Here is a 24,138-nt window from a genome sequence, read left to right on the forward strand (position 1 = left end):
ACTTGTTTTCAATGAACTGATGATTATAACAATATATTTATACAAATTACAATAACTAGTATGATAAATACTCGCTATGCTAATGGTCTATTTGAGTGTATATTGAATACAAAGTCTTAAATCAGGCAAAATAAATAAAGTAAATAAAGTTTAGCTGTCACTGATAAAAGATGCCATGTTACTATTTTTAACATAACACATCCTCGACAAACATTACAAGTCGGGGATTGTATCTTTTAAGTGCACGGCTAACAATTTTTTAACTATAGACCGCACAATACAAAATATGACAACCATCTTTGCCTATAATTTGAAAAGTTCGGACCTAGTCCATGAGAAAGATTAAAAGGTCACTGAAATTAAAATATACCTAGGTATACAACATAACCATTACATGTTGCACAATTGCTCGGACCAGGAGCAATTATTTTGACATTAGTCTCGTCGAACATGTACACGATACCACCATATTCATTGTTGTTACTTCCGGACTGTGCAGAATTCAGAGCATTGAAGTAAAAATATGTATTATTAAATTCCACTCGTACTTGGACATCAACTTTCATTGGTAATTCATTCAAATCATGTGATACTGTGAATTCAACTTCATCTGCTTTTCCATTAGCTGTAACAGCTCTCCAGGGGCTAATGAATGGTGGGGCAATCCCCAAAACCATTCGAACTGAAAAAAAAGGAAAAAATAATAAAAGTTACATGTCTAATATCGACAACTTCAAATGGACTTCGACACACACAAAAAGATAACACTGACACAGAAAAAATAACAGTTTAAGCCAATATAAACTGAACGGATGTTATTGAAAGCTTCGAGAATAAATTAAAAAAAAACCAGGCAAATAAACGTGTCAAAATCCTGTTGCAAAAATGGTCAAACGTCCAATGCAACATTCTGCTCTACTAACTGTCCATTCCGTAGACACCATCATGATAAACAATGTATCCATTACCCTAGTCAATATCATGTACCACTATACGTTCATTATCTTAGTCAATATCATGTTGACCAATATATTCAGAAACGTCGCACGCTACTGGTGTTATTTTGGTGAAATCGTGGACAAGACACATTCATGTCATTAATTTATTAACATTAAAATTGATATTCTAAAGTGTTATATATCATTTTAAAGCTTTTAAATTCTACTTTCCGAATAATGCAATTTTGTATATGTAATAGACTATTTTCATTACGTAAAAATCAATAAAACCTTCATTTTTGAATATTATTTCCTTGTCCCGCGTTACACTTTAAGTTTTGGGAAATTCTGAATATCTTAAAAAACATAAATAAAATTCCACCAAACGATATAAATGTTTTGTCTAGAACAAGCAAGTCATAAATGGTCGATGATGTCATGTTGGTTTCTTTCTTCGAAAAGACTGAATTTTGAAAAAGGGATAGATATGACACAAATAATGTGTCCCATGCACATAAAATTGCCGTAATTTTTTCTAAATTGTCCCCAAATAAAGGGAAAACAGAGCAATCACCATGTCGTATGTGAATAATTCTTATACTAGTATTTTGTACAAAGCTCACCCTTTCACCTGATGCAATTATGAGGTATTTTGAAAATAATTTTTTTTATTCGAGTTGAATAACAATGTCCGACATTTTGTCCCCTTCAGACCCAATTGACATAGGGTTACGTTTTTCTGTTTTTGCATGATATTCTTTATACAGTGCTTTTTTCGCTACATAAAAAAAAGTATAGGGGATAAAAGTACAAAAAAATCTCTCTATTTTAATATTGATTTCCAATAAATTTAATCTAAATTACGAGATATCAGATAAAACTCTAATGTCCGATACAATGTCCCCACATACAATTTTGACGTTATGTAACATGTATACAAATGATACGTCTAATTGTTATCATTGCATTTTTCACGGACGATTCGGAATACGGCAATTTTTTGGTTGATTGTGAAGAAAACTTTTAATGTTTTAGGTAAAATCTCTATCAATTCATCGGACGGGCAAGAATTCCTCACGGAACTGAAGTGTTTTCCAGACTTTATTATGATCGACACTCCCATCTGCTACAATACAAATTAATAGAAAGAAAAACAGCTATTGTTCCCGCTGATTCCCATATGTTCCGGACTGTGTTCATTAGACGTTCGCGGTACCGCTATGTTTGTATTGTAACGTCACGCTACTTATGACGTTGAGATTTATGTGCAAGATGAGTTTAGAATCATTACAAGTAGAAACAGCTAGTATTTCTTATTGTGCCTAACAAGTCTGATAATACCACTCTAAGATAATGGTGCCGTGACCAGGATGAGTTCCAAACTACGTTCGATACGTGCAGGACACAGAAATGTTATTTCCCGACTTTTGAAGAAATTTGAGGACATACGAGACGACGGAGATGAGTCCGTGAACACTGAAGAGTTAACTAAAATTGTGAACAATCTGTTGAAGAAACAAGAGACACTACAAAAACTAAATCAGGAAATTCTGGAAAATCTTGATGAAGGAGAAGTAGAAGCCGAGATCGTCGATTCAGATGAGTATGCTTACACATTAGATGGAAAAATAACGCAAATACAAAAGCTCATTCTTGTCAATACATCCGAACTAAATACAAATGCAAAAGATTTCGTTAGTTATAGCGGCCCTTCTCATTCCGCCCCTGCTCAGCCTGCTCATGATCAACAAAGTTATGCTCAGTCCGCTCATGATCAACAAAGTTATGCTCAACCCGTTCATGATCAACAAAGTTATGCTCAACCCGGGAGATACACTAAACAGAATACATGTAATTCAAACTTCCGTGAACCGGAAACTCAGTTTTCACGTAGTAACACTAGAATAAATGAGTACAACAAGTTGCCCAAATTGAATCTTCCTACCTTGATGGTAATATTATGCAGTGGCAGTCATTTTGGGATTCATACGAGACATCCGTTCACGAAAATACTACTCTTGGAAATGTTCAGAAATTTAATTATTTGAAGTCACTACTCCATGATGAGGCATTGAAAACCGTCACAGGGTTTGCGCTTACACATGCAAATTATGAGAAAGCTATTTCTTTACTGCAAGAAATATATGAGTAATCGCATGTAATAAGACAGAAGTATATGCAAGCACTAGTTGATATACCAGCCCCTAAATACACAATATCTAGCATGAAAAACTACTACGATGGAATTGAGATACACATTAGAGGTTTGGAGTCATTAGGTCAAAGTGAAGACACATACGGAGCGTTTTTAGTGCCCATTATTATGAACAAACTACCCGATGAAATCCGCAGAAATCTTGCCAGACAATATAGATCTACAGATTTACAACTGAATGAGTTACGTCGTGGAATTTTTTATGAACTTTATATTATGGATGCAGGCAAAACTTCAGAACAGTTAGAACCCCTACAGCTACCGCCGCCTTTCTGACAAATACAAATTCCAGTAATCGAAATAGAAGTAAAAAGAATACAAACGCAAGTAACACTAAACCCAAGCCACACTGTGCGTACTGTAAGGAGCCACACTAATCTGTTAATTGCACTAAAGTATCTGATTACAATAGCCGAATATCAATCGTGAAAAAGACCGCTTATGCTTTAACTTTCTAGGACACCATAACTTATCCGCATGTAAATCTACAAAAACTTGCAACAAGTGTCACAAACGTCATCACACCAGCATTTGCAAAGACAATGTTAAAACTAATGAAGACAACAAACCAACAGGGGATGTAAGCGTAGGCACAATTCAACACAACGCGGAGGAACCAGACATTGTTTTACACTCACAATCGCCAGATCGTGTACTTTTGAAGACAGCAATTAACCCAGTAAGTGCAGAACATGAAATACTTGATGCAAAAATATTGTTTGATGAAGGCGCACAGCGGTCATTTATCACAGAGGAATTAGCCGAGAAATTAAAACTCAAGCATACTGGAACTGAAAGCGTTAACCTATCCGGATTTGGAGACAATGCAAATAGTACTAAAATTCGCCACTTGAGAACAGGATTGGTATATCTCATAACTACAGATGGTAAACTGCCGATTCGAGTCTTGATCGTTCCAGAGATCGCAGCACCGATGAGAACCTATGTACGCCAAGCAGCAAAACTTACATATTTGTTAGGAATCAAATTAGCTCACCCAGTAACAGCAGATGAAAACTTTGAAATTTCTATTCTAATTGGAGCTGATTACTTCTGGTCAATTGTTCAGAATGATATTATCCGAGGCGAAGGACCGACAGCTGTTCAATCAAAAATCGGATACTTGTTGTCTGGAACGCTACATTCACACAACTCTGACACAGATGGATACAAGAGAGCTTCAATGATGAACGTGATGATCGCAACAAACACCGATGAGTACGACTTGGAGAAATTTTGGAAAATAGAGTCATTGGCTACCGAGAAAATTGACACCACAAAGTTAGAAGAACAGATAGACATTCAAAAGACTTGAAGAGAAACAAATTCGTTACCATGACAACAGATATTTTGTAACGTTACCATGGAAAGAGGATCACCCTACGTTACCGACAAATAAAGCCATTGCACAACGAAGGACAGAAAATGTAGTACGAAGACTTAGCAAAGAACCCAAACTACTTGAAAAATATGGAGAAATAATGGCAGAGCAGGAGAAAAGGGGCTTCATAGAAAGAGTGGATACTACTAATGAGACCGATGAAACTAGCAAAATACACTATATTCCGCATCATGCTGTGAGAAAAGATTCAACTACAACACCAATCAGGGTCGTATACGACTGCAGTTGTAAAGCAACACCAGAATCGCCTAGTCTTAATGATTGTTTGATGACTACTCCACCCAATTTAAATGACTTAGTCGGCATTCTTTTAAGATTTCGTTTACACCAATTTGCCGTTACTACTGATATAGAGAAGGCGTTCTTGAACGGTGGATTAGAGACACAGGGTAGAGATGTCACACGTTCCTTTTGGTTCGATACACCAACAGACCCATCAACTCCACTATCAACTTACCGATTTAAGTCTGTATTATTTGGAGCCACTTCATCGCCATTCATACTGAATTCCGTTCTACAAAAACACTTGAGAGAGAACCGTTGTGAATATACTGACACTTTAATGTATGTTGATAATATACTGTCGAGTTTTCCTACAGAGAGTGCATTACTGAAATATTTTGATACAGCAAGAGACTTATTCACTAGAGCAGGATTTAACTTGCGCTCATGGGCTTCAAATTCTCAACTTTTGCGAGACCGCGCAAATTCACACAACGTATTAGACAAAGATGAATTCATAAAAGTGTTTGGATTGAGATGGAACACTTGTAACGACACACTTACTTTCGCCAAATCGGAATACATCGATATTGAAGATACACGTCTGACAAAACGAGAGATTTTAAGACAATCGTCGAAAATCTATGATCCACTAGGACTTATTGGTCCAGTTACTGTGCGTAGTAAGATTCTTATGCAGACTTTGTGGGAGAAAGGATTAAATTGGGATGAACCTCTTACATCTGAAATTACAACAGAATGGAAGTGTGTACTACAAGATATTAATGAATGTTCACATTTGGAGATTAATAGACCGTATTTCAAAGAAAAATCAGACAATGTAGAATTACATGTTTTTACGGATGCAAGCTTGAAAGCCTATGGAGCATGCGCATATTTAGTCAGCGGAAAAGAAACCGTACTTATCATGTCAAAGAATCGAGTGGCACCTCTTAAACAGTTAACAATCCCGAAGTTAGAACTCAGTGCAGCTTTGATAGGCGCAAGACTCGTCAAGCATTTGAAATTGTACTTGGATGTTTCAAGCGTCACATTATGGAGTAACCGTCAGATAACTTTGTGTTGGCTTACTACTGAGAAACAATTACCCGTTTTCGTTAGTAATCGAGTGAAGGAAATTAACGAAATTACTCAAGAATACCAATGGAAGTACTGTCCGACAGATTCAAATCCGGCAGATATGCTATTGAGAGGAGTAACTGCAACGAAATTCTTAGAATTGGATCTTTGGATGAAAGGACCTTAATGGCTCACTGACAAATCAAACTGGCCACAGTGGAAGAATAAAGAATCACACATTCTTAGCACTACAATTGAGCAAGGACAATCAACGAGTGAACCGCAACAGAAAATCAGATCTTATGAAGGAATAAGTAAAATTATGGATATAGAACGCTACAGCTCATACCAAAACCTTTTGCGTATAACAGCATACATGTACAGATTCATAAACAACTGTAGAAATAATGACAAACTAACAGGAAATCTTAGTGTCAATGAAATTCAGACTGCTTCGACTTCATGGATCCGAGATTCGCAACTGCGTAAATACCCGGATGTTATTGAGAGTTTAAACAACAAATCAGAGAAAAATGCGCTAGTGAAGCAACTTAGATTGTACATGGACAAATTGAACATTATCCGTTGTGGCGGGAGAATTAACAATGCACCTATTGATGAATCAGCTAAATTTCCAGTACTAATACCGAACAAAGACAGACTTTGTAAATTAATTGTTATGGATGCACACGCAAGGAATTTTCACTCTGGATTAGAAAGTACAGTGACATTTATTCGCCAGTCTTACTGGTTTCCGTCGATTCGACAATGTGTGAAATCAATACTCCGTAATTGCGTTACTTGCCGTAAAATTACAGGAAGACCCTATCTTACACCCGACCCACCACCACTGCCGTCCGACAGACTTAATGATTCACCACCGTTTACCGTAACCGGTGTCGACTTCACAGGAGCATTGAATGTGAGAACAAAAAGCAACAGTATTAGTAAAGCATATATTTGTCTATTCACCTGCGCTAACACTAGAGCTGTGCATTTGGAAATCGTTGAAGACCTTACAGAACAAACATTCATTCTAGCGTTTAGGAGATTCTCCACGCAAATCGCTACCAAAAATCATGATGTCTGACAATTGTACAACATATACCGCAACAGCGAAGGAAATTGAAATACTTACAAAATCTACTACTATTCAGGAACAACTCAACATATATGGAACTCAGTGGAAATTTATTCCGAAGCGTGCACCATGGTATGGTGGTTGGTAGGAGCGATTGATCGGCTTGACTAAGAATTGCATAAAGAAAGTGTTAGGACGAGCACTAGTTACTTTTAGAGTGCTAGAGACAATTGTGACCGAGATAGAGGCTATATTGAATGATCGTCCGTTAACCCACGTATCAACGGACCTTAACGATGATGAACCGCTTACACCGTCTCATCTTCTCTATGGGAGACGGATTAAAACTTTACCGTATTCAGGAACAATTAATTTCAACAGTGAGGAGAACGTACAAAACTTAACACTTTACACAGCAAATAGACAATCTAGTGTTCAAAAACGCATTATTCACGACTTCTGGAACAGATGGAGACGAGAATATCCCACTTCACTTAGGGAACAACATAGAAACACCGGAAATAACACCCAAATCATTAAAGTGGGCGAAATTGTACAGATTCATGATGATGCCCCAAGGACAGTGTGGAATATAGCGATTATCGTTAAGTTAGTTTATGGGAGAGATGAACTTTGTAGGTCTGCCATTTTACGCACTAAAAATGGTACGACATCTAGACCGATAAGTAAGCTATATCCACTTGAACTCTTATCAACAGATAGTCCGTTTGATTCTAGTGGCAATACTATTACTTCAACTAGAAAAGCTAAAACTGATGCCAAGGAGAAAATCAAAAGTTGGATTCAACCGTTCCGTAAAACATAAAGACTGTTTAAGTGTAAATAGTTAAAGTTTTATTTCATTTGAGAGACAATAGTTATTTCATTTTAAGAATTTTTCTTTATTTATTGCTTAAATTATCATACGCGGGCCCCCAGGATGTTCAGGACTGTGTTCATTAGACGTTCGCGGTACCGCTATGTTTGTATTGTAACGTCACGCTACTTATGACGTTGAGATTTATGTGCAAGATGAGTTTAGAATCATTACAAGTAGAAACAGCTAGTATTTCTTATGGTGCCTAACAAGTCTGATAATACCACTCTAAGATATTGTATATATTTGTGCAGAACTCAATGACACTTCCATGCTTAATACATGTATATCGTAGTCCATTCGCCTCAACATTCTGGATTGTATAAATGAGTTCATTTGCAGTGCGTAGTTTATTTAAACGGAATATATGATTGCTTTTGTTATGAAATGTTTTATTATTCAAATGATTCAATTCCATTTCGTGTTAATTCTTAATTTGTTAATAAAAAGCTTAGTATCTATTATCTAAGAAAAGCATGAATCTAAATTTTAAGGTATTTCACTCATAAAATCCGTCAAAAGTTATTTTATAAGTTAATGTTTTTATTTTGGCCAACGTCTTCAAGCGTGTAACGTTGGGTGACACCAGTATCGTGCGACGTTTCTCATTTTAGTCATGGATATTCCACTATATGTTTATTTCATTTTCCTAGTCAATAACATTTTCCACTATACGTTCATTATCCTAGTCAATAACATTTTCCACTATACGTTCATTATCCTAGTCAATAACATTTTCCACTATACGTTCATTATCCTAGTCAATATCATGTACCACTATACGTTCATTCTCCTAGTCAATATCATGTTTCACTATACGTTCATTGTCCTAGTTAATATCATGTTCCACTATATGTTTATTATTCTAGTCAAAATCATGTTCCCTTATATGTTAATAATCCTAGTCAATATCATGTTCCTCTATACATTTATTATCCTAGTCAATATCATGTTCCTCTATACTTTTATTATCCTAGTCAATATCGTGTTCCTCTATTTATCCATTTATCCATTGTCCTAGTCAATATCATATTTCACTATTGGCCTAGCCACAATCAGATATGCATTTTGTGTTTCACATGAAGTCAAAAATGAGTATCACCTCTGGGAAAAACTCTTTTGATATTTTGGTTCAAAAAAGGTTTAAATTGTGAAAAATTGCCATCGTTAGGCTAACACTGAAAGCATTTATATAATTACATGCAGTTTTTGAAAGAAATATTTAATATTTTTATTAAATAAATGGTGTTTAAAAACTGTATAATTTTCTTTAATGGTTGCCTTCAAGACATGGTCACCAGTGACAGATTTTTGGTCAATGACAAAGACAACAAAATGTGTTTAGAACTATTGAATATCAAACATTTTAATTGAAAAAAAAATAACAAGAACATGTTTGACTCACAGTTATTTCAAACAACAGTAGCTTTCTTTGATCATTTATCTTATCTGATAAAACTGTATCTAAAATTATCTATAAATAACAAAACTTCCAAAAGAACCCTTTCTTTTGGTGTATAGAACATTAAAATAACTTGATGCATATTCTTACAATAAACACTCAAACTTAGCAATACAATTTATATGTTTTGTCTACGGACAAGACATTGTATTATATTTAATGAAATGCATTATTTAAACCTAATTTTGATATAGCTGAAAGTGTTATCTTGAAGAAAAAAAAACATACATTTTATCAGGTTTATCGATCAAATGATGCTTAACTTCGAGGAAAATGGAAACAAATACATTTTGATAATGTCTACGGACAAGACATTTTATTGATATTCAATTAAATGCTTTCAAAGATGATTGTTAAAGTAAAGATTAAAAGTTACTAATTAAGTTTTAAGCGGTGTTTTTTTAATTTTGGAAAATATAAAAATGTACCCATAATTCTTTACATATCTCAATAATTTATTGATTAAGCCAAAATGAAGACACATTCTTTTAACTGAAATCCATATATCTGACTGTTTTAAACAATCAAACTATAATATTAAAACTCAATTTTGACATAGTTGAATGTGTTCTCTTGAAAAAATAACATACATTTTACCTATCAAATTAGGCTGAACTCAAGAAATTGGATACAAATATATTGTGGTAATGTCTACTGATAAGACAATTTCAGTTTTTAAAAAAATCTGTTAGAATTAATTGTGACTATATTTATGTTGAAAATACTGAGTTTTAATTTGAATAGATAACTTTCATCACCTTTAAATAAGATTTAAGTTCCATAGCAGACAAATAATTGAATTTAATACTTGTTATGTACAAGTGTCTTGTCCGTAGACACACTATATATACAGGCTACCTTGTATAACAGTCGAATCAAACTATATTACATTGACAACAATGTGTTAACAAAACAAAAAGACATAATAGGAAAAATCTCAACACTGTATTTTTATCTTAATAGCTATAGATTCAAACTAAATGTACCATAGTACGATAAGACAATAACAGGATGTACAAGTACATAGTAACGACATAGGTAACAAAGAAATACAAAAAGGCATATAGACAAAATGAAAGACAAGAATACAAGAATTTACCATACTACAATAACACAATGACGGGATGTTTAAGTACAGAGTAACGACATAGGTAGCAAAGAAACACAAAAAGGCACACAGACAAAATGAAAAACAAGAACACAAGAATTTACCATACTACAATAACACAATGACGGGATGTTTAAGTACATAGTAACGACATAGATAACAAAGAAGCACAAAAAGGCATATAGACAAAATGAAAGACAAGAATACAAGAATTTACCATAGAACAATAACTCAATGACGGGATGTTTAAGAACAGACTAACGACATAGGTAACAAAGATGATAAACAACGTCAGTACCAAGAATCTATACTTTAAGATCATCGTGTATTATTTGTGAAGTTGATAACGATATTTATGAACAAGTCTTGGTACCTTCCGATAAAATGTTTTTTAGAAAAAGGACGAGACTTTCTTTGACCTACCCCTGAATTTAAAACGTGAAATTAAATGATCTGGCTTCTTTAATCTTCTTGTTTTTTACAAGTGCCTGAAGGAATTCCGACTCATATGAAAATAGAAAGAGGTCGGCAAGGAGAGGCGCACAGTTCATTCCCTTAGGAATGCCGACAATTTGTTGAAAAAGTCTACCTTCAAATTCAACAAATATGTTGACAGTAAGACACTCCGGCATATTGATCTAATAATTCAAACCAATTATCATAATATAATATGCATTTCAAAAAATAAAATGCCTTTTTGGAAAAAGGGAAAATATTTTTTTCAATGTCTTTTTTACATCTTCGGCCTCTTTTTATACTATAAAAACATATATTCTCTTTTTCGTATTCTTTTTCGGCTTTTTTAGCTATGAAAGATTCTTGGTTCTTATAGATGATATGATTTACTTCTCTGAATAAGAGACAACTGTAAAAAGGTTAAGGTCAATCAACAAAGTGCATGTCCTCGTCTGGCGTACAACAACGTTAATAAATAAAAACAGTTATTATGAATCGATGATTTCAAGGTCGTTAATTCAAAAACTTCATAATATCTAACATGCTATACATTTCGGCTTCAGTTTGTTTACTATAACTTTTATTATTTGCTTTTTAGTTTTAAGTTTATTATATATCATACTGAACGGAATCTATTATCTGATGCTACTCTATAAACAAAAATTACAGCCTTATTTAACTTGTGTAGATTGGCTAATTGATGTTTGTCTTACGTCGCCTTAGAACAAACTATATAGCAGCCATAACTTATTTGTATATGACAGACAAAGTATTTCATTATGCTCAACTAAGAATACATGGTAAAAGAAAATAGATCACAGACTCAAATGGCTGGTTTGCGCAGAATGTATCCGACACAATGGAGAATGATTTATACTAAAAATTGAAATATTTGAAAAATTATATGTAAAGATACTAAAACAATTCCTTAATAGCAGGTGTACAACTTGAACATATGTGGCAATCATCCTGTGAATTGTTAGGGATCTGGGTTAAAAACTATAGGAGTTGATTAGACAAAATGTGTAATCTCTTATAAATTTTGCTGGTAATGACTTATTTCTGGAAAAAAAAATGAGAAATAAATTTCCAAGGCAATTCCAAGATAGAAGTTGCATTTCGGGGTTCTGTGTTGAACACTCGGAGGAGTTAATTACACAAAAATAGTCTTCTTACTCTTTTAAATTTACAAATCACATTAGTTTTATATAGAAAGCTGCTGAATTTTATCGGATTTTAAGCAAAATAAAAGCAGGTACAAATACCGTTACTTTATTGAAATTAATTTCACCTTAATAACCTGTTTCCAAACTAGGACGTTCATTGACAGTATGGATAGTGAATAAGCCATCTCTGACTATGAAAGGAAGATTATTTTGTCATTAGAGTGTTTAAATCACAAATGAGCGTCTTATACATGTGGATAACCCATACATAGAGTGAGAAAAACAAACATCCTTATTTATTACTGATTATCGAATAATCGTACTTATTACGTATTAATATTATTTATCTTTTACTCATTTCAACAAAAACAATCAATAAAACATTTTAACCGTTATCTGGATTTTTTAAACACTCTTAATAAATATATATGTACAATTTACAATATAGAATAACATTTTAAAATACATATAGAACTAGAGAACTAGAGAATGGAACATGCACGAAGGAGCCGGGCGTCGGTTATAAGGTGCGAGACCACAATTATTTCGTAGTGCATTTCTTTTAGAACATAAATGAAAATAGAAAAAATCCCACCTGCGCTTTCTTAAAGAAACTTTTACAGTGAGTTGTACTACTTTTGGGACAAATTATATCAAAACTATAGAAAACTTCATCGTCTCTAACTCAAAATATGGACAATTTTATGTTTAGGGCGTCTTGAAATCTTTTGACAGCTTCCAAAGTGCTAATTTTAAACCGTTTTCAGCTGGACCAAATCACTACTTTCCTTTAAAATTCTGGACCCAAATTTTTTTACAGTGTAATTTCATCCCCTACTTGCAATTTGAGGCATTAAACATGGAGAAATAAATTTGGAAGGGGTATAAAAATTAATGGCAAGTAACCCACTGTCAACACTAGGGACTATATTTGTGAACAACGAAAATCAAGGGACGACAATGGTGGTCTCGGACCATAAGACTACCTCCAATCTCACAATCACCCTCCCCAAGTATAATATCGTGAGTATCTTAAGGGAAATAAATAAATTTATAATTTGTTTATTTTTCTATTTATTATGTTGTACCAGCCAGTTTTGGTGTACTATATTAACAGTATCTTACTACCTTGATAAAAGATAATAAATATTCAGAACTTGAAATAAAGATTGTTTTCCAAGGAAAATTATTTGCTACACAGTGTATTCAATGATTACACAACTTGAATCAACTTTTCTGAACTTATAAAACGTGATTTCCTATTTTCTTAGATTATAACATGTCTCATGTTAAATTGTTCTAGATATTATTTGTATTTGCACTCGTATCTAATTACTCCTCGCTAAATTGTTTGCATGGTAATGGTATACAACTCAATATTCAAAAGATGACAAACTACCGTGTGAAAATCTATCAAAAAAAATACTGAAAGACTAGGAAAGTTAAAAAATAAAGAGGAGTCTATAAAAGCTGACAAAATCAAACGCTGGACCATATCAACCATTGAAACGAACATAGTACTGACTATGGTATTGGTATAGACAAATTCTTAAGAAAATGAAGGTAAAACCTGGTTGTATTGTCATTGAAATCTCCTACATGTATGACAGTTAATTGTTTATAGTTCCGTTATTATATTGACAAACGTAGTTGAGGAATCAAAACAGATATAACAGGTTATTGTGATAATAAATGGGATCCAGTAGGAAAAACTGTAAACTTACCACACAGACATACAAACAGATATAACAGGTTATTGTGATAATAAATGGGATCCAGCAGGAAAAACTGTAAACATACCACACAGACATACCAACACAACTTAGTTCATTTATATGTTTTGAAGTTTAGTATGACATGACGTCCATTGTCATTAAACTAGTACACTTTATTAATTGGCCATCTAAGGCCCACCTCCGGGTGCGATATTTTCTCGCTGCGTTGAAGACCCATTGGTGGCCTTCAAACACAAAATACAGAAAGTGAAAACTTGCTTATACAACGCCCAACGAAACGGGAACAACCACTAGTTATGTTAACAAAATTCAACCCATCTATACAAAAACTAAAAATATAATAATGAAACACTGCAACCTTATTTTTACAAAACCCTGAATGTGTTAACATATTTAATCATCAGCCTATTATAGCTTATAATAAACTCATCATAGATACCAGGATAAAAAAAATTATATTTACGCCAGACGCGCGTTTCGTCTACAAAAGACTCATCAGTGACGCTCGAATCAAAAAATGTTTGAAATGCCAAATAAAGTACGAAGTTGAAGAGCATTGAGGACCAAAATTCCTAAACGTTTTGCCAAATACAGCTAAGGTAATCTATTCCTTAGGTAGTAAAGCCTTAGTTTTTCAAAAATTCAAAGTTTTTTTTTAAAAGTTAAGACATAATAATTTACAAAAATTATAATCAAAGCATTAGCAGGTATAATCCGATCGACTTTTCACAACACAATATGATACTGAGTTCGCAATTAAATCAATAATCAACTACTATTTTACCTTAAGACAAGTTAACCGGTGTATGGTCCAATATAAATAAAGGCAACAGTAGTATACCGCTGTTCAAACTCATAAATCCATGGACAAAAAACAAAATCGGGGTAACAAACTAAAACTGAGGGAAACGCATTAAATATAAGAGGAGAACAACGACACAACACTACAATGTAACACACATAGAAACGGACCAAGCATCATACAAAATCCCACGAGAAAAACAAATATAACATCTTCATATATGCCAATATAACATACGAAATAAAACAAAAAAGCTTAAATGTACAACTAATTGAGCCGACCATTGATGAAGCCGGACTCAGGGATCTTCCCCAAATACGGCAGAAACACCGGGCCTACCATTTATGCTCATGGGTGAGCTCGGATGCGTTTATTAAAATAAAAGTAAGCAAAAGTTGTCAGTTTCATTTCTACGTGTGTGACTTTCAACGCTGAATAATTTGACATACTTTATTTACCGACTGTTTTATATCTAGTATTCCCTTACAATTTATCATGAAAGTCAATGAACTTAATGAAAGCAGAGTACGCGAAAAGTGTCAGTCCTCAGGATTTTAACATTTTGCATAGGACTGACACAATTTTAGCATTTTTTAATAGAATTAATAGTGAGGACCAGTAGATTTTCTTCAAGGACCACCAGGGAATAAAAGATTTCGCAAACTCTGTGAAAGAACCAGATAAAATACGTCGATTAATTAAACAGCTAGTCTCCACAAACTCTTCTCTTGTACTTCCTGATCCCATAAAAAGAACGTACACTGTACACACTTGTCTGTACAGAGTACTATCTTTTTACCCAGAAGTAAAACAACAAGATAGTACTATGTACCAACTTTCTGTACAGAGTACTATCTTTTAATCCGGAAGTAAAACAACAAGAAAGTACTATGTACAAACTTTCTGTACAGTACTATACAAAGTTCAAATAGTATTTTTGTCGGCTTACTTCGGCCATCGTACTACAGTTTTGAACCAGTATTGTTACTTTTCATTTTAATTAGACGACAAGTTACCAAACCAACTGTATGATATTTAAAGCTAAAATAACATTTTAAAGAGTGTTTTGCGCTTAATATTTATTTTGAAGTTATATGTGTCAACCCCCACATTTTCAGTTGACATTCCTTATCAACAAATAACTTGATTTATATTATAGTTTATATGTTTTATGGTGATCACAACAACCCTTACGACCACTTGGCAAAATACCAGAAGCAAATGAAAGAGTTAAGGACCTTTCGAAACCCAAGAGAAATTTCCAAAACGAACGCATCAGGTAAATCTTAAAGACGAGCATGTCAGGAAGTCTATAATATGTCAGATATATAGCTAATGACATGCCACAATACATACGATACTGCAAAAAAAAAGCACAGTAAAGATAACAGAGCATTAGATTTTCTTATACATAAAAAATGCACTTGATATAACAAATTAATTCACAGAAAACTTAAGATTGAGCAGAACAAGCACAATCAACACTGCCAGTGAACTCATGAGCTCTGGAAGTGCCAGTAGTTATAACTTAACACTCTTGTGACATCCGACTTAGAAACATAGAGTAGGAGACTTGGGATTAAATCCTGTTCTATGAGCACATGCAGTAAAGCTTAAATTGTTGTATAATGCTTTGCACGGCATTAATTATGCTAAAAATAGTAACCAAAATAGAATAAATAGTGCATAACCTAAAGGCAGGTCCTGGGCTGACATCCTGCCATCCTACAAACTGGGTTCCTATCCCATTTTATAAGCGATTTGAGGATGCGGACAACAATAGGTCTCAACTATGTCTACTTTCATGAATATAAAACTATAAATACTGATTGACCGGTTTAACGCATACTACTTACCACAGCTGTAATTACTACTGGCAATGTAACGCTTTTTCTGAATTATTGAAACTCTGTGTCAAATTAAAAAAATATTAATCATCAAAAAAACATTCTTACAGAAAGAATATTTATTAAATCATTTTTTTTTTCAGACCTCTGTTTTACTACAGTATTGGACGAGCATCCTTCATTACAGAAGCCAAACATAAAGTTAAGGAGGCTAGCGAGAGAGTCAAAGAACTGGCGAGTCAAAACCTACACATGACCAAGGGAATCGGTATAGGTACAATCATCAAATCTAATATAATTAAGAATTTAACTTAGTCATACTTAATTTCATACTGAACAAGTCTTGTTGATTTATAATATGACATTTACATCTCAAATGACCTTTGCACCACAGTGCTATCAACGACTATCAGCTGACATAAAAAATATACTTGGTGAGAATTTTATACAGCGATAATAATGTTAATTAAATTATGTGGTGTATACTTCAATAAGATGACATCTAAACGACACAAATAACGACGGGCTATAAAATTTATCATATTTTATACCTTCCAGAGATTAAACATGGGAAACAATTAAACAGAGTGCACTGTTAAATCTTCGCTATCACCACCAGATTCTTCAAATAACTTCAAAGCAAGAATTAAGCTGTCAAGTTGACAAAAACCCGTGTTTTAAAACATTTTTAAGATTCTTAAACTAGCCTGGATTTTTACCAAACTTGAACAGAAGCTTCTGACAATCAAACGATAGTATCGAGAGGAATAATTTTATTGATTTTTTTCATCATTTTTTATGAGTGTGTGATTAACAGCAAAAGTAGGCGAGACATTGGGTTCTGCGGGACCCTTACACATTTTTTATCGTAGTGTCTCTCCATTGAAATCATTTTCATGATAATGGTCATAGGTCTTTGGCTTATCTCTTTCGTTTATGAAGGAATTTAATATGGAAAACCACATGATTTGTTTCAATTTATTCTAAGTTATATAGAATTTGCATATTAAATCCTGTCATATGTTATGAACATTTGTCTTACCTATAAAGTACCGTACGCGTATGATGACCACAAGTTATCTTGTTCTGTTGGAAAGGAGCTGTCACCTGAAGATTACACAACAACTCATTGGATTCAAACTGACATTCTTATTTTTTTATTATTTTTTTCAGTCCTTCGTTTAAATACAGCTGTGGCCGTCCATCAGCGATATCACCGGATTTGAGAGCCGTGAAGATCAAGAAAGCTTCCATCAGAATGTAAGAACTTTAAGACCGAAGGCTTTACATCGAGATTTTAAGCTCACAGGTATATTAAATGTTACTAGTCCTAAGTATATACATATTTATATACTTTACGACAACTCTGCAAAACGTGTCTTCATTCAACTAGTCAGAGACCACGGATATTTCGTAGTGCATTTCTTTTAGACAATAAATGAAAATTAAAAAAAAAAATCCCACCTGCGCTTTCTGAATAATTTTTTTACAGGGCGTTTTGGGACAAATTATATCAATATTATAGAAAACTTCCTCGGCTTTAACTCAAAATATTGACAATTTTATATTAAGGGGTCTTGAAAAACAGCTTCCGAAAGGCTAATTTTAAACCTAGTTTAGCTGGACCAAATCACTACTTGACTTTCAAATTCATGACCAAATTTGGAAGGGGTATAAAAAAAAATGGCAAGTAACACACTGTCCACACTAGGGACTATATTGGTGCAAAGGACGGTAACTTTGTAATCGGACCAACTGTCGTGGCAACAGCTATAGGGGGCATTCAATATTTTCAAATTTATGTATAGTTGCATAACATTTTCTTATGAGTTGTCAGTCCATGGTCTTGATATCAAACCTCGAGCCGATATCGACCGAGGGCTGATTATACAGATCGGCACAAAACAATTATTATCAAATCGCGCCCGCGAGTCCGTTACCATAGTAACAAAAACATCGTATTATTTTTTTTTCAATATATAGTTTCTCACACGATCGTGCTATTCTCTTCATAATTTAGACTAAACATTTCGTTATGGTCTTAGAATATTTTGATAAAGTTATTAATGTTATTGCAACTCTTCTGTGCAAACCATGTAGTAATAAAAACTGTCACATTAACCAAGATTAGATATCATTTAAATGACCAAGTACTGACAACGTCACATATGAATAAAATGCATTATGGAACCAAATGGTAAAATAAAATAAAGTTGTAAAACACTGTACATATATAAGATATCAGCTTATAAAAAATTTGTTTTACAAAAATATCAATATATATTTATTCATATTTAAGTTGTGTCACTTGCAAGTTTAAATTACATCTTTTTCTTAGCTGGGTTGGAATTCTTGCTTTAAAGACATTAATGAATAATTCAGGAAAACTTCATATTTTATTTAAAACAGAGCATCGAAAACCCGGGCCCACTAAAGGGTAGTGATAAACGTAGTGAATCTGAAAGGATTTTGACACCAGTATTGTTTTGAAAAACTCAGTCATATTATAAGCTTAAAAGCCAAAAGCATGTTGAACTGGCATTGTATATTCTTTCGGAGTGACGGAGACATATCTGTTAAAACACTTCCACAAAACACAACAACAATTTTAGTTCAGTAACTTTGTTTATGATTTGTCTTTTCTTAAACTTACTTTTTATTCTCCGAACTTTTTTATTTTGTAAAACAAAGTTCGATAAATTATATTTATCAGTGAGTATCTCTCGTGTTAGGTGTTGAGATTTTAATTGTGATCAGCCTAGTTTAAAATGATGAAATGATATTTATATTCTCCTCTTCAAAGCTACTATTGTCTAAACGAAAAAAATAGGATATATCTTAGGGGAAGTTACAACGGAGAACTTATATAGAGCCTCATTATCGAAAGGGGAAACACACGTAATGAGTCTGCAATATTGTCCAGAAATACCCTAAACAGAACACCGAGAATACCAGACACATATAGAGAGCCAAAGAAAGGAGATGAACATTTAAAGTTTAGAGTTTTATGTAAAATGATTCAAATCTATATTTTCTAATGAATCTGCATAAATTCCGGTGTATTTCACCAATTAATGTTTGGTTAAGGTCAAGGTACAGAGTATATCGCTCGTTGAATGTAAATTTGAAAAAAATGCATGTATCTCGTTTATTTTCGGAAATATCACTGAATTCATTCCTTCAAACTCGATGCACTTAAGTATGATTGGTCAATATTTAAATTAAAAAAACATAAAGGTTGAATGCCTTTTAGTTTTGCATTTTGTCTTCTCCCGTTCCATCATTTATTAAACCCCTTGATAAAGTGGGGCATCTGATCGATCGGCTGTGTTGAATCTATAAATACACAGCCATGTTAAAAACAACCTTGAAGCAACTATAAGGGTCTGTAGACAGCATATTTTCTTGTAACTGGCGAAAAAAGACCCACCTGAGAGTTGTTGCAATTGATCTTAAACGCACTCGAAGAATTTAAATTATCAATCGAACGTGGTTGCGTACTTATCCTCCAAGCAGTCAAAATGAACGATACTACGTATTTATATATAAATATACATCCTGCGTAACCAAAGCAGAACCTCCGCTTGAGCATAGGGTTTATAGACGGAGGGCCGGGAGAAGTCCACGATTTACCCTTCTAACCATTGATATTGCATAATCTTGATATACTATATACAAAATATTCTACTGTCATTAGACGGCGGATATTTGCTGAGTTCAGTGTCATATGCATACATTGAAAAAGATTGGAGCAATTTTCCGAAAGTGACAAGCGAAAAACACATTTTATAATCTAATATTCACGAAGTTAGTAAGTGTCCTCTTTCCTTTTTTTTTATTAAAAAAAACTCCCTTGACTCCGGTTTCTCGATCTTCTCCTTGGTTCCTACGCCCCTGGTATTTATAAACGCTTCCATTATTTTATTAACTGTTAAATCATAAGAACAATAAAATAAGAATAATAATGAAAAATTTAAAACAGAAGATAGGAAGATTTAGATATGTGTTTGGGTTTTTTCGTCTATACTTGGTGGTAGATATGACATGGATGTCAGAGCAAGAACATGTTCGTGTGAACAGTGTATGTTCTCGCCCCACACGCTGCTTCGGATTTTTAGCATGTTAGTTCACAAGCTGGTAGTCAAGAGGAAGCCATGTCATAAGCTACTATTACACAGACACATGGTATTGACCATGAGTCAACCACATGTCATTAAATGCTCTTTCTCTTAAATGACAAGTTTTAAGCGGCATCAGCAAACCAAATCTCAAGTCTTTTGTTTAACCTGACCATGGCACAATTGTAAAGATAATATATACAAGTCTTATTTTTCTAACTACAGCTATAGACAAGCTTTTTAGAAAAGGGATTAAAATAAAAGATTTATATGAAGATTTGACTGATGAGGAAAATAAACCTTTATAGCTTTATAGTGAATTATAAATGGTCATTTGATCTTTTATTTAAAGACATCGAATTTTGAATTCGAAACAGCTCAATGGCAGGATAAATCTAAGTGTAAATATTTTACAGGACAAAAAAGTTCAGAAATTCCATGTTATAAAAGTTATTGTCATCACGCTATATACAGGAAGTAAGTATTAATACAATTGTTTGATTTTAACTGTTGATTTGTTTGGGTTTTTTAAATCTACAATATGATAAGTTGTTGCGATACTATTTGTTATTATTTCTATACACAGTATAAGTTAATAGTTCTTTTTTGAAACTGTTTTCCAAAAAATGACATTTCAACTAAGTTCAATGTTATTTATTGTACGAATAATTTTTTTTAAATAAATTTCATTTCATTGGCATTTTGATTAAAGTGTAATGGTAGCGTAGAATGTTGGTTCTTTATTCCAATACTTTCTCCAAATCAAACTGTTTTGTATACGATATGTTTGAAGTTTGAAGATTTTTCATGAACCAGAAATGTTTTATTACAAAAATTTCATTAAAATAGTTTTAAAGGGGAAAGGAATGACTATTCTTTATTTCTTTTAATATAAATTATATTAATGCATAAATTTTATATATTTTCATTGCAAACTTACCCAGAAAGAAAACCACCAACAGCCACATATTCTCTCATCGGCGCTTATGTCATAACTTTTCTGATAATTGATTAATCTCAATCGTTGATTTACGTTCTTACGTTTGCCTATGTCAATGTTTAGAGTATGTATGTAATATCTATTCTCAGATGTTTAAATAATAGTTGTGACGTACCATTTGGTCGAAACAGTATGTATAGTACAAACGACGGACGCTGGTTTTTCGATTTCAAGTTATTTAAGAAGGTGTAACTATATATGTTTGAATATGTCTAATAAAGATATGCAGCAGTGACAAAATTGGCCCAAAGTACCTAAAATTTAAAAGAAAAACATTTTTTGATTGATTTAATTTTGTTCTTTTGTTAGAAAAGTGGAGCACGTGGATTTCCCTTGTTGCGTTTACAATGTACAGGAGAAAAAAGGCATTCCTGCTTTTTTGGGGTGTTTTTATTATCATTATTATAATCTATTACAAAAGCAGTTTTTCACAGATCTTTGGTAGAAGGTTTTTGTTTTGTGTTGTTTTATATTTATTTTCGTCTCAAAGGCATTGTTATTTCACAAGCCAAAATACACATTTTAAAGTGATTGTTCATATGACGTCCGCTGGAAGTAAAACAAATAAGAATCAATCAATTATAAGACGTCTTTGGGTATTTTTATATTTTTCGGTTGAAAATATAGTAAAAGAGATCAAATTTCTTTTTCGGTCATACCAAGGAGGTTTTATGAGAAATTTATCGGGAACAACGTGAAAATTACTTTCTGTTGACGGCAATGAGACGGATATTCGTTTCATTTCAATTGGTAATAAGTTTATGTTAACATGAAAAATATCATTAAAATATTTCTAACATGTCAATAATTGTATATCCGGTCAGTTAATGACACCTTGGGTGTTTCTGTTCTTACTCGGGTATGTAATTAGGTCAAAATCTCCCTCTGTGACAGAGTCTATCTCAACTAATTAACACCACTTAACATTTTATGTGTAATTATCGTCTTTCGTCCTCTCTCCTTTCATATAACCTCCTTGGTCATACAAACCCTAAAACAGATTGGAACTTACTGACGATGTATCAGTGTCTAAACTAACTAACAACATGTTTACTACGTCTTAGATTGTGGTTTACCATCTACGTCGTCAGGTTTTCGAAATGCCGAACGTGACATATTCCCGAATATGATTGTTTTGCTGATATTAAATTATCATTGATGTTAGACGCTTCTCGGTATATAAAAATCAATATTTATGCATCTAATTATGATGTTTCATTTGTAATTCTGGTTGAATATTGTTTAATGTCTTATCGTTTGTGGTTTTAATTCTATTTTTTATTTTCTATATGTATGTAGAGAAAAATATAATTAATCACCTTGTTCATTTATATGATTTTTAGTTTAAAGCAACTTTATTCACAGGATTTATTTGTTTTACACAGTATGATTTAGAAGAAAAACTGACATGGTAAGAAATACAAATAATTTAACACCTTGATTAACACAATTCCCTATTACTATTCTTGTAATTATTAGAAAATACTTGAAATTTGAGGACAAAATCGGCCCTTACCGGACCTACTGCTTTCAAGACGGTTTGACCAGTATTTCCCTTTTTACTTGCGGAACAAGATATGCAAAGTTTTGTGCCGTATATCTGTATATTAGAGTAACCGTACAACACAAAAACTACCTCAATGATTGTAGTTCTTTCACAGTTTTATACTTCTAAATTTACATCACAGAAATAAAATAAAAATCCATCGGCACAAAACATTATTCAAGAATGAAAAAAACCCACAAAACATCACATTGGTAATAGAATATGTTTCAGTTAGCACTTAGTAAATTATATATTGACGGACTTTAGAAAAGCAACACACATTTTGGTGATTTGTTATATAAAATCATGATTGATCCTCATAGAATAACTGCTAGTATTTATGCTTACCATACTTCTTAATGCTTAGAAAAGATCAATACATAATTGAATTATGTGACAACTATAACTTTGAAACAACCTTACTGTGTGCAAGCCTGGTACCTTCGATAACTATTATCATGTCATCTTATTTGTGTTATTTGTGATATCTCAAATGCATTTTAGATTTGTAATTACTTAAGTTTGTTTTAACTTTTCATATACAGTACATTTGCCTCCTATATTTATAAATTGAGAGAAATGGTTTAAAATTATTATTTCGAACAAGAAACTGTGTATAGCTTAATATCAAATACATATCAAGCGAGTTACGTGTTCGTTATTGTTTAGGCGGCAGGTACCAGTTTTTGGTGTACCAGAACATGTGTCCCACGCAGAAATTTTGTTATAGTTAAGTATTGAGGTATATAATTGCATCATGTGGACTGAAAAAATAAATGAATGTAAATTCTAGGCTATTGTACTACACAAGTAAGTAGTTGCATACACAGGTTGGGGATTTCCTTCACATATAGGTCCAATCAGATGTCAAAACTGTGGTCTCCTCACTTGACGGCATCCAATCAAAGTAGGAAAAAAAATCAGTTTTATGTAAACAAAAATATCTTGAAAATTATTAAAATAGAATAGGTTCGGACAAGGCTCTAATTCACTGAATATCCTTTATCTCTTGAATTTTGCCTAAAATTTTTGTCGGCTTTTAGCAGGATTCTGCAGGTGAGGATTAGATTGGTATCAGAGCA

At 33.1% G+C, this 24,138-nt stretch overlaps 4 protein-coding genes across 4 annotated transcripts in view; 3 read left to right on the forward strand and 1 right to left on the reverse strand.

Moving 5' to 3' along the window:
- The window catches only part of LOC139521125 (uncharacterized), a 32,087-nt gene extending 31,391 nt beyond the window's left edge, over nt 1–696 (reverse strand). Inside the window, exon 1 of the mRNA XM_071314429.1 lies at nt 371–696. Coding sequence (XP_071170530.1) covers nt 371–677 — 307 coding nt within the window. The 5' untranslated portion in view covers nt 678–696. The remainder of the gene's footprint in view (nt 1–370) is intronic.
- Nucleotides 697–2,308: 1,612 nt separating this feature from the next.
- On the forward strand, nt 2,309–4,468 carry LOC139521619 (uncharacterized). The gene is made up of 2 exons (XM_071315097.1): nt 2,309–2,890; nt 3,566–4,468. The coding sequence occupies exons 1-2, from the start codon at nt 2,309–2,311 to the stop codon at nt 4,466–4,468; spliced, it is 1,485 nt and encodes a 494-aa protein (XP_071171198.1).
- Nucleotides 4,469–4,634: 166 nt separating this feature from the next.
- Nucleotides 4,635–6,044, forward strand: LOC139521620 (uncharacterized). Its single transcript, XM_071315098.1, has one exon. It carries the CDS (start codon nt 4,635–4,637, stop codon nt 6,042–6,044), a length of 1,410 nt encoding a protein of 469 aa, XP_071171199.1.
- Nucleotides 6,045–6,179: 135 nt separating this feature from the next.
- LOC139521621 (uncharacterized) lies at nt 6,180–6,947 on the forward strand. The gene has a single exon (XM_071315099.1). It carries the CDS (start codon nt 6,180–6,182, stop codon nt 6,945–6,947), a length of 768 nt encoding a protein of 255 aa, XP_071171200.1.
- Nucleotides 6,948–24,138: the final 17,191 nt, after the last annotated feature.

This window comes from Mytilus edulis, chromosome 4 (assembly GCF_963676685.1).
Source record: "Mytilus edulis chromosome 4, xbMytEdul2.2, whole genome shotgun sequence".
Taxonomy (NCBI): domain Eukaryota; kingdom Metazoa; phylum Mollusca; class Bivalvia; order Mytilida; family Mytilidae; genus Mytilus; species Mytilus edulis.

Bases quoted from the DNA above. Each gene is read 5' to 3' on its own strand.
- LOC139521621 (XM_071315099.1), top strand. From the start codon at position 6,180: ATGGATATAGAACGCTACAGCTCATACCAAAACCTTTTGCGTATAACA.
- LOC139521620 (XM_071315098.1), top strand. From the start codon at position 4,635: ATGGCAGAGCAGGAGAAAAGGGGCTTCATAGAAAGAGTGGATACTACT.
- LOC139521619 (XM_071315097.1), top strand. From the start codon at position 2,309: ATGAGTTCCAAACTACGTTCGATACGTGCAGGACACAGAAATGTTATT. The intron at 2,891-3,565 runs GTAATATTATGC...TGATTACAATAG, and splicing joins TGAATCTTCCTACCTTGATG to CCGAATATCAATCGTGAAAA.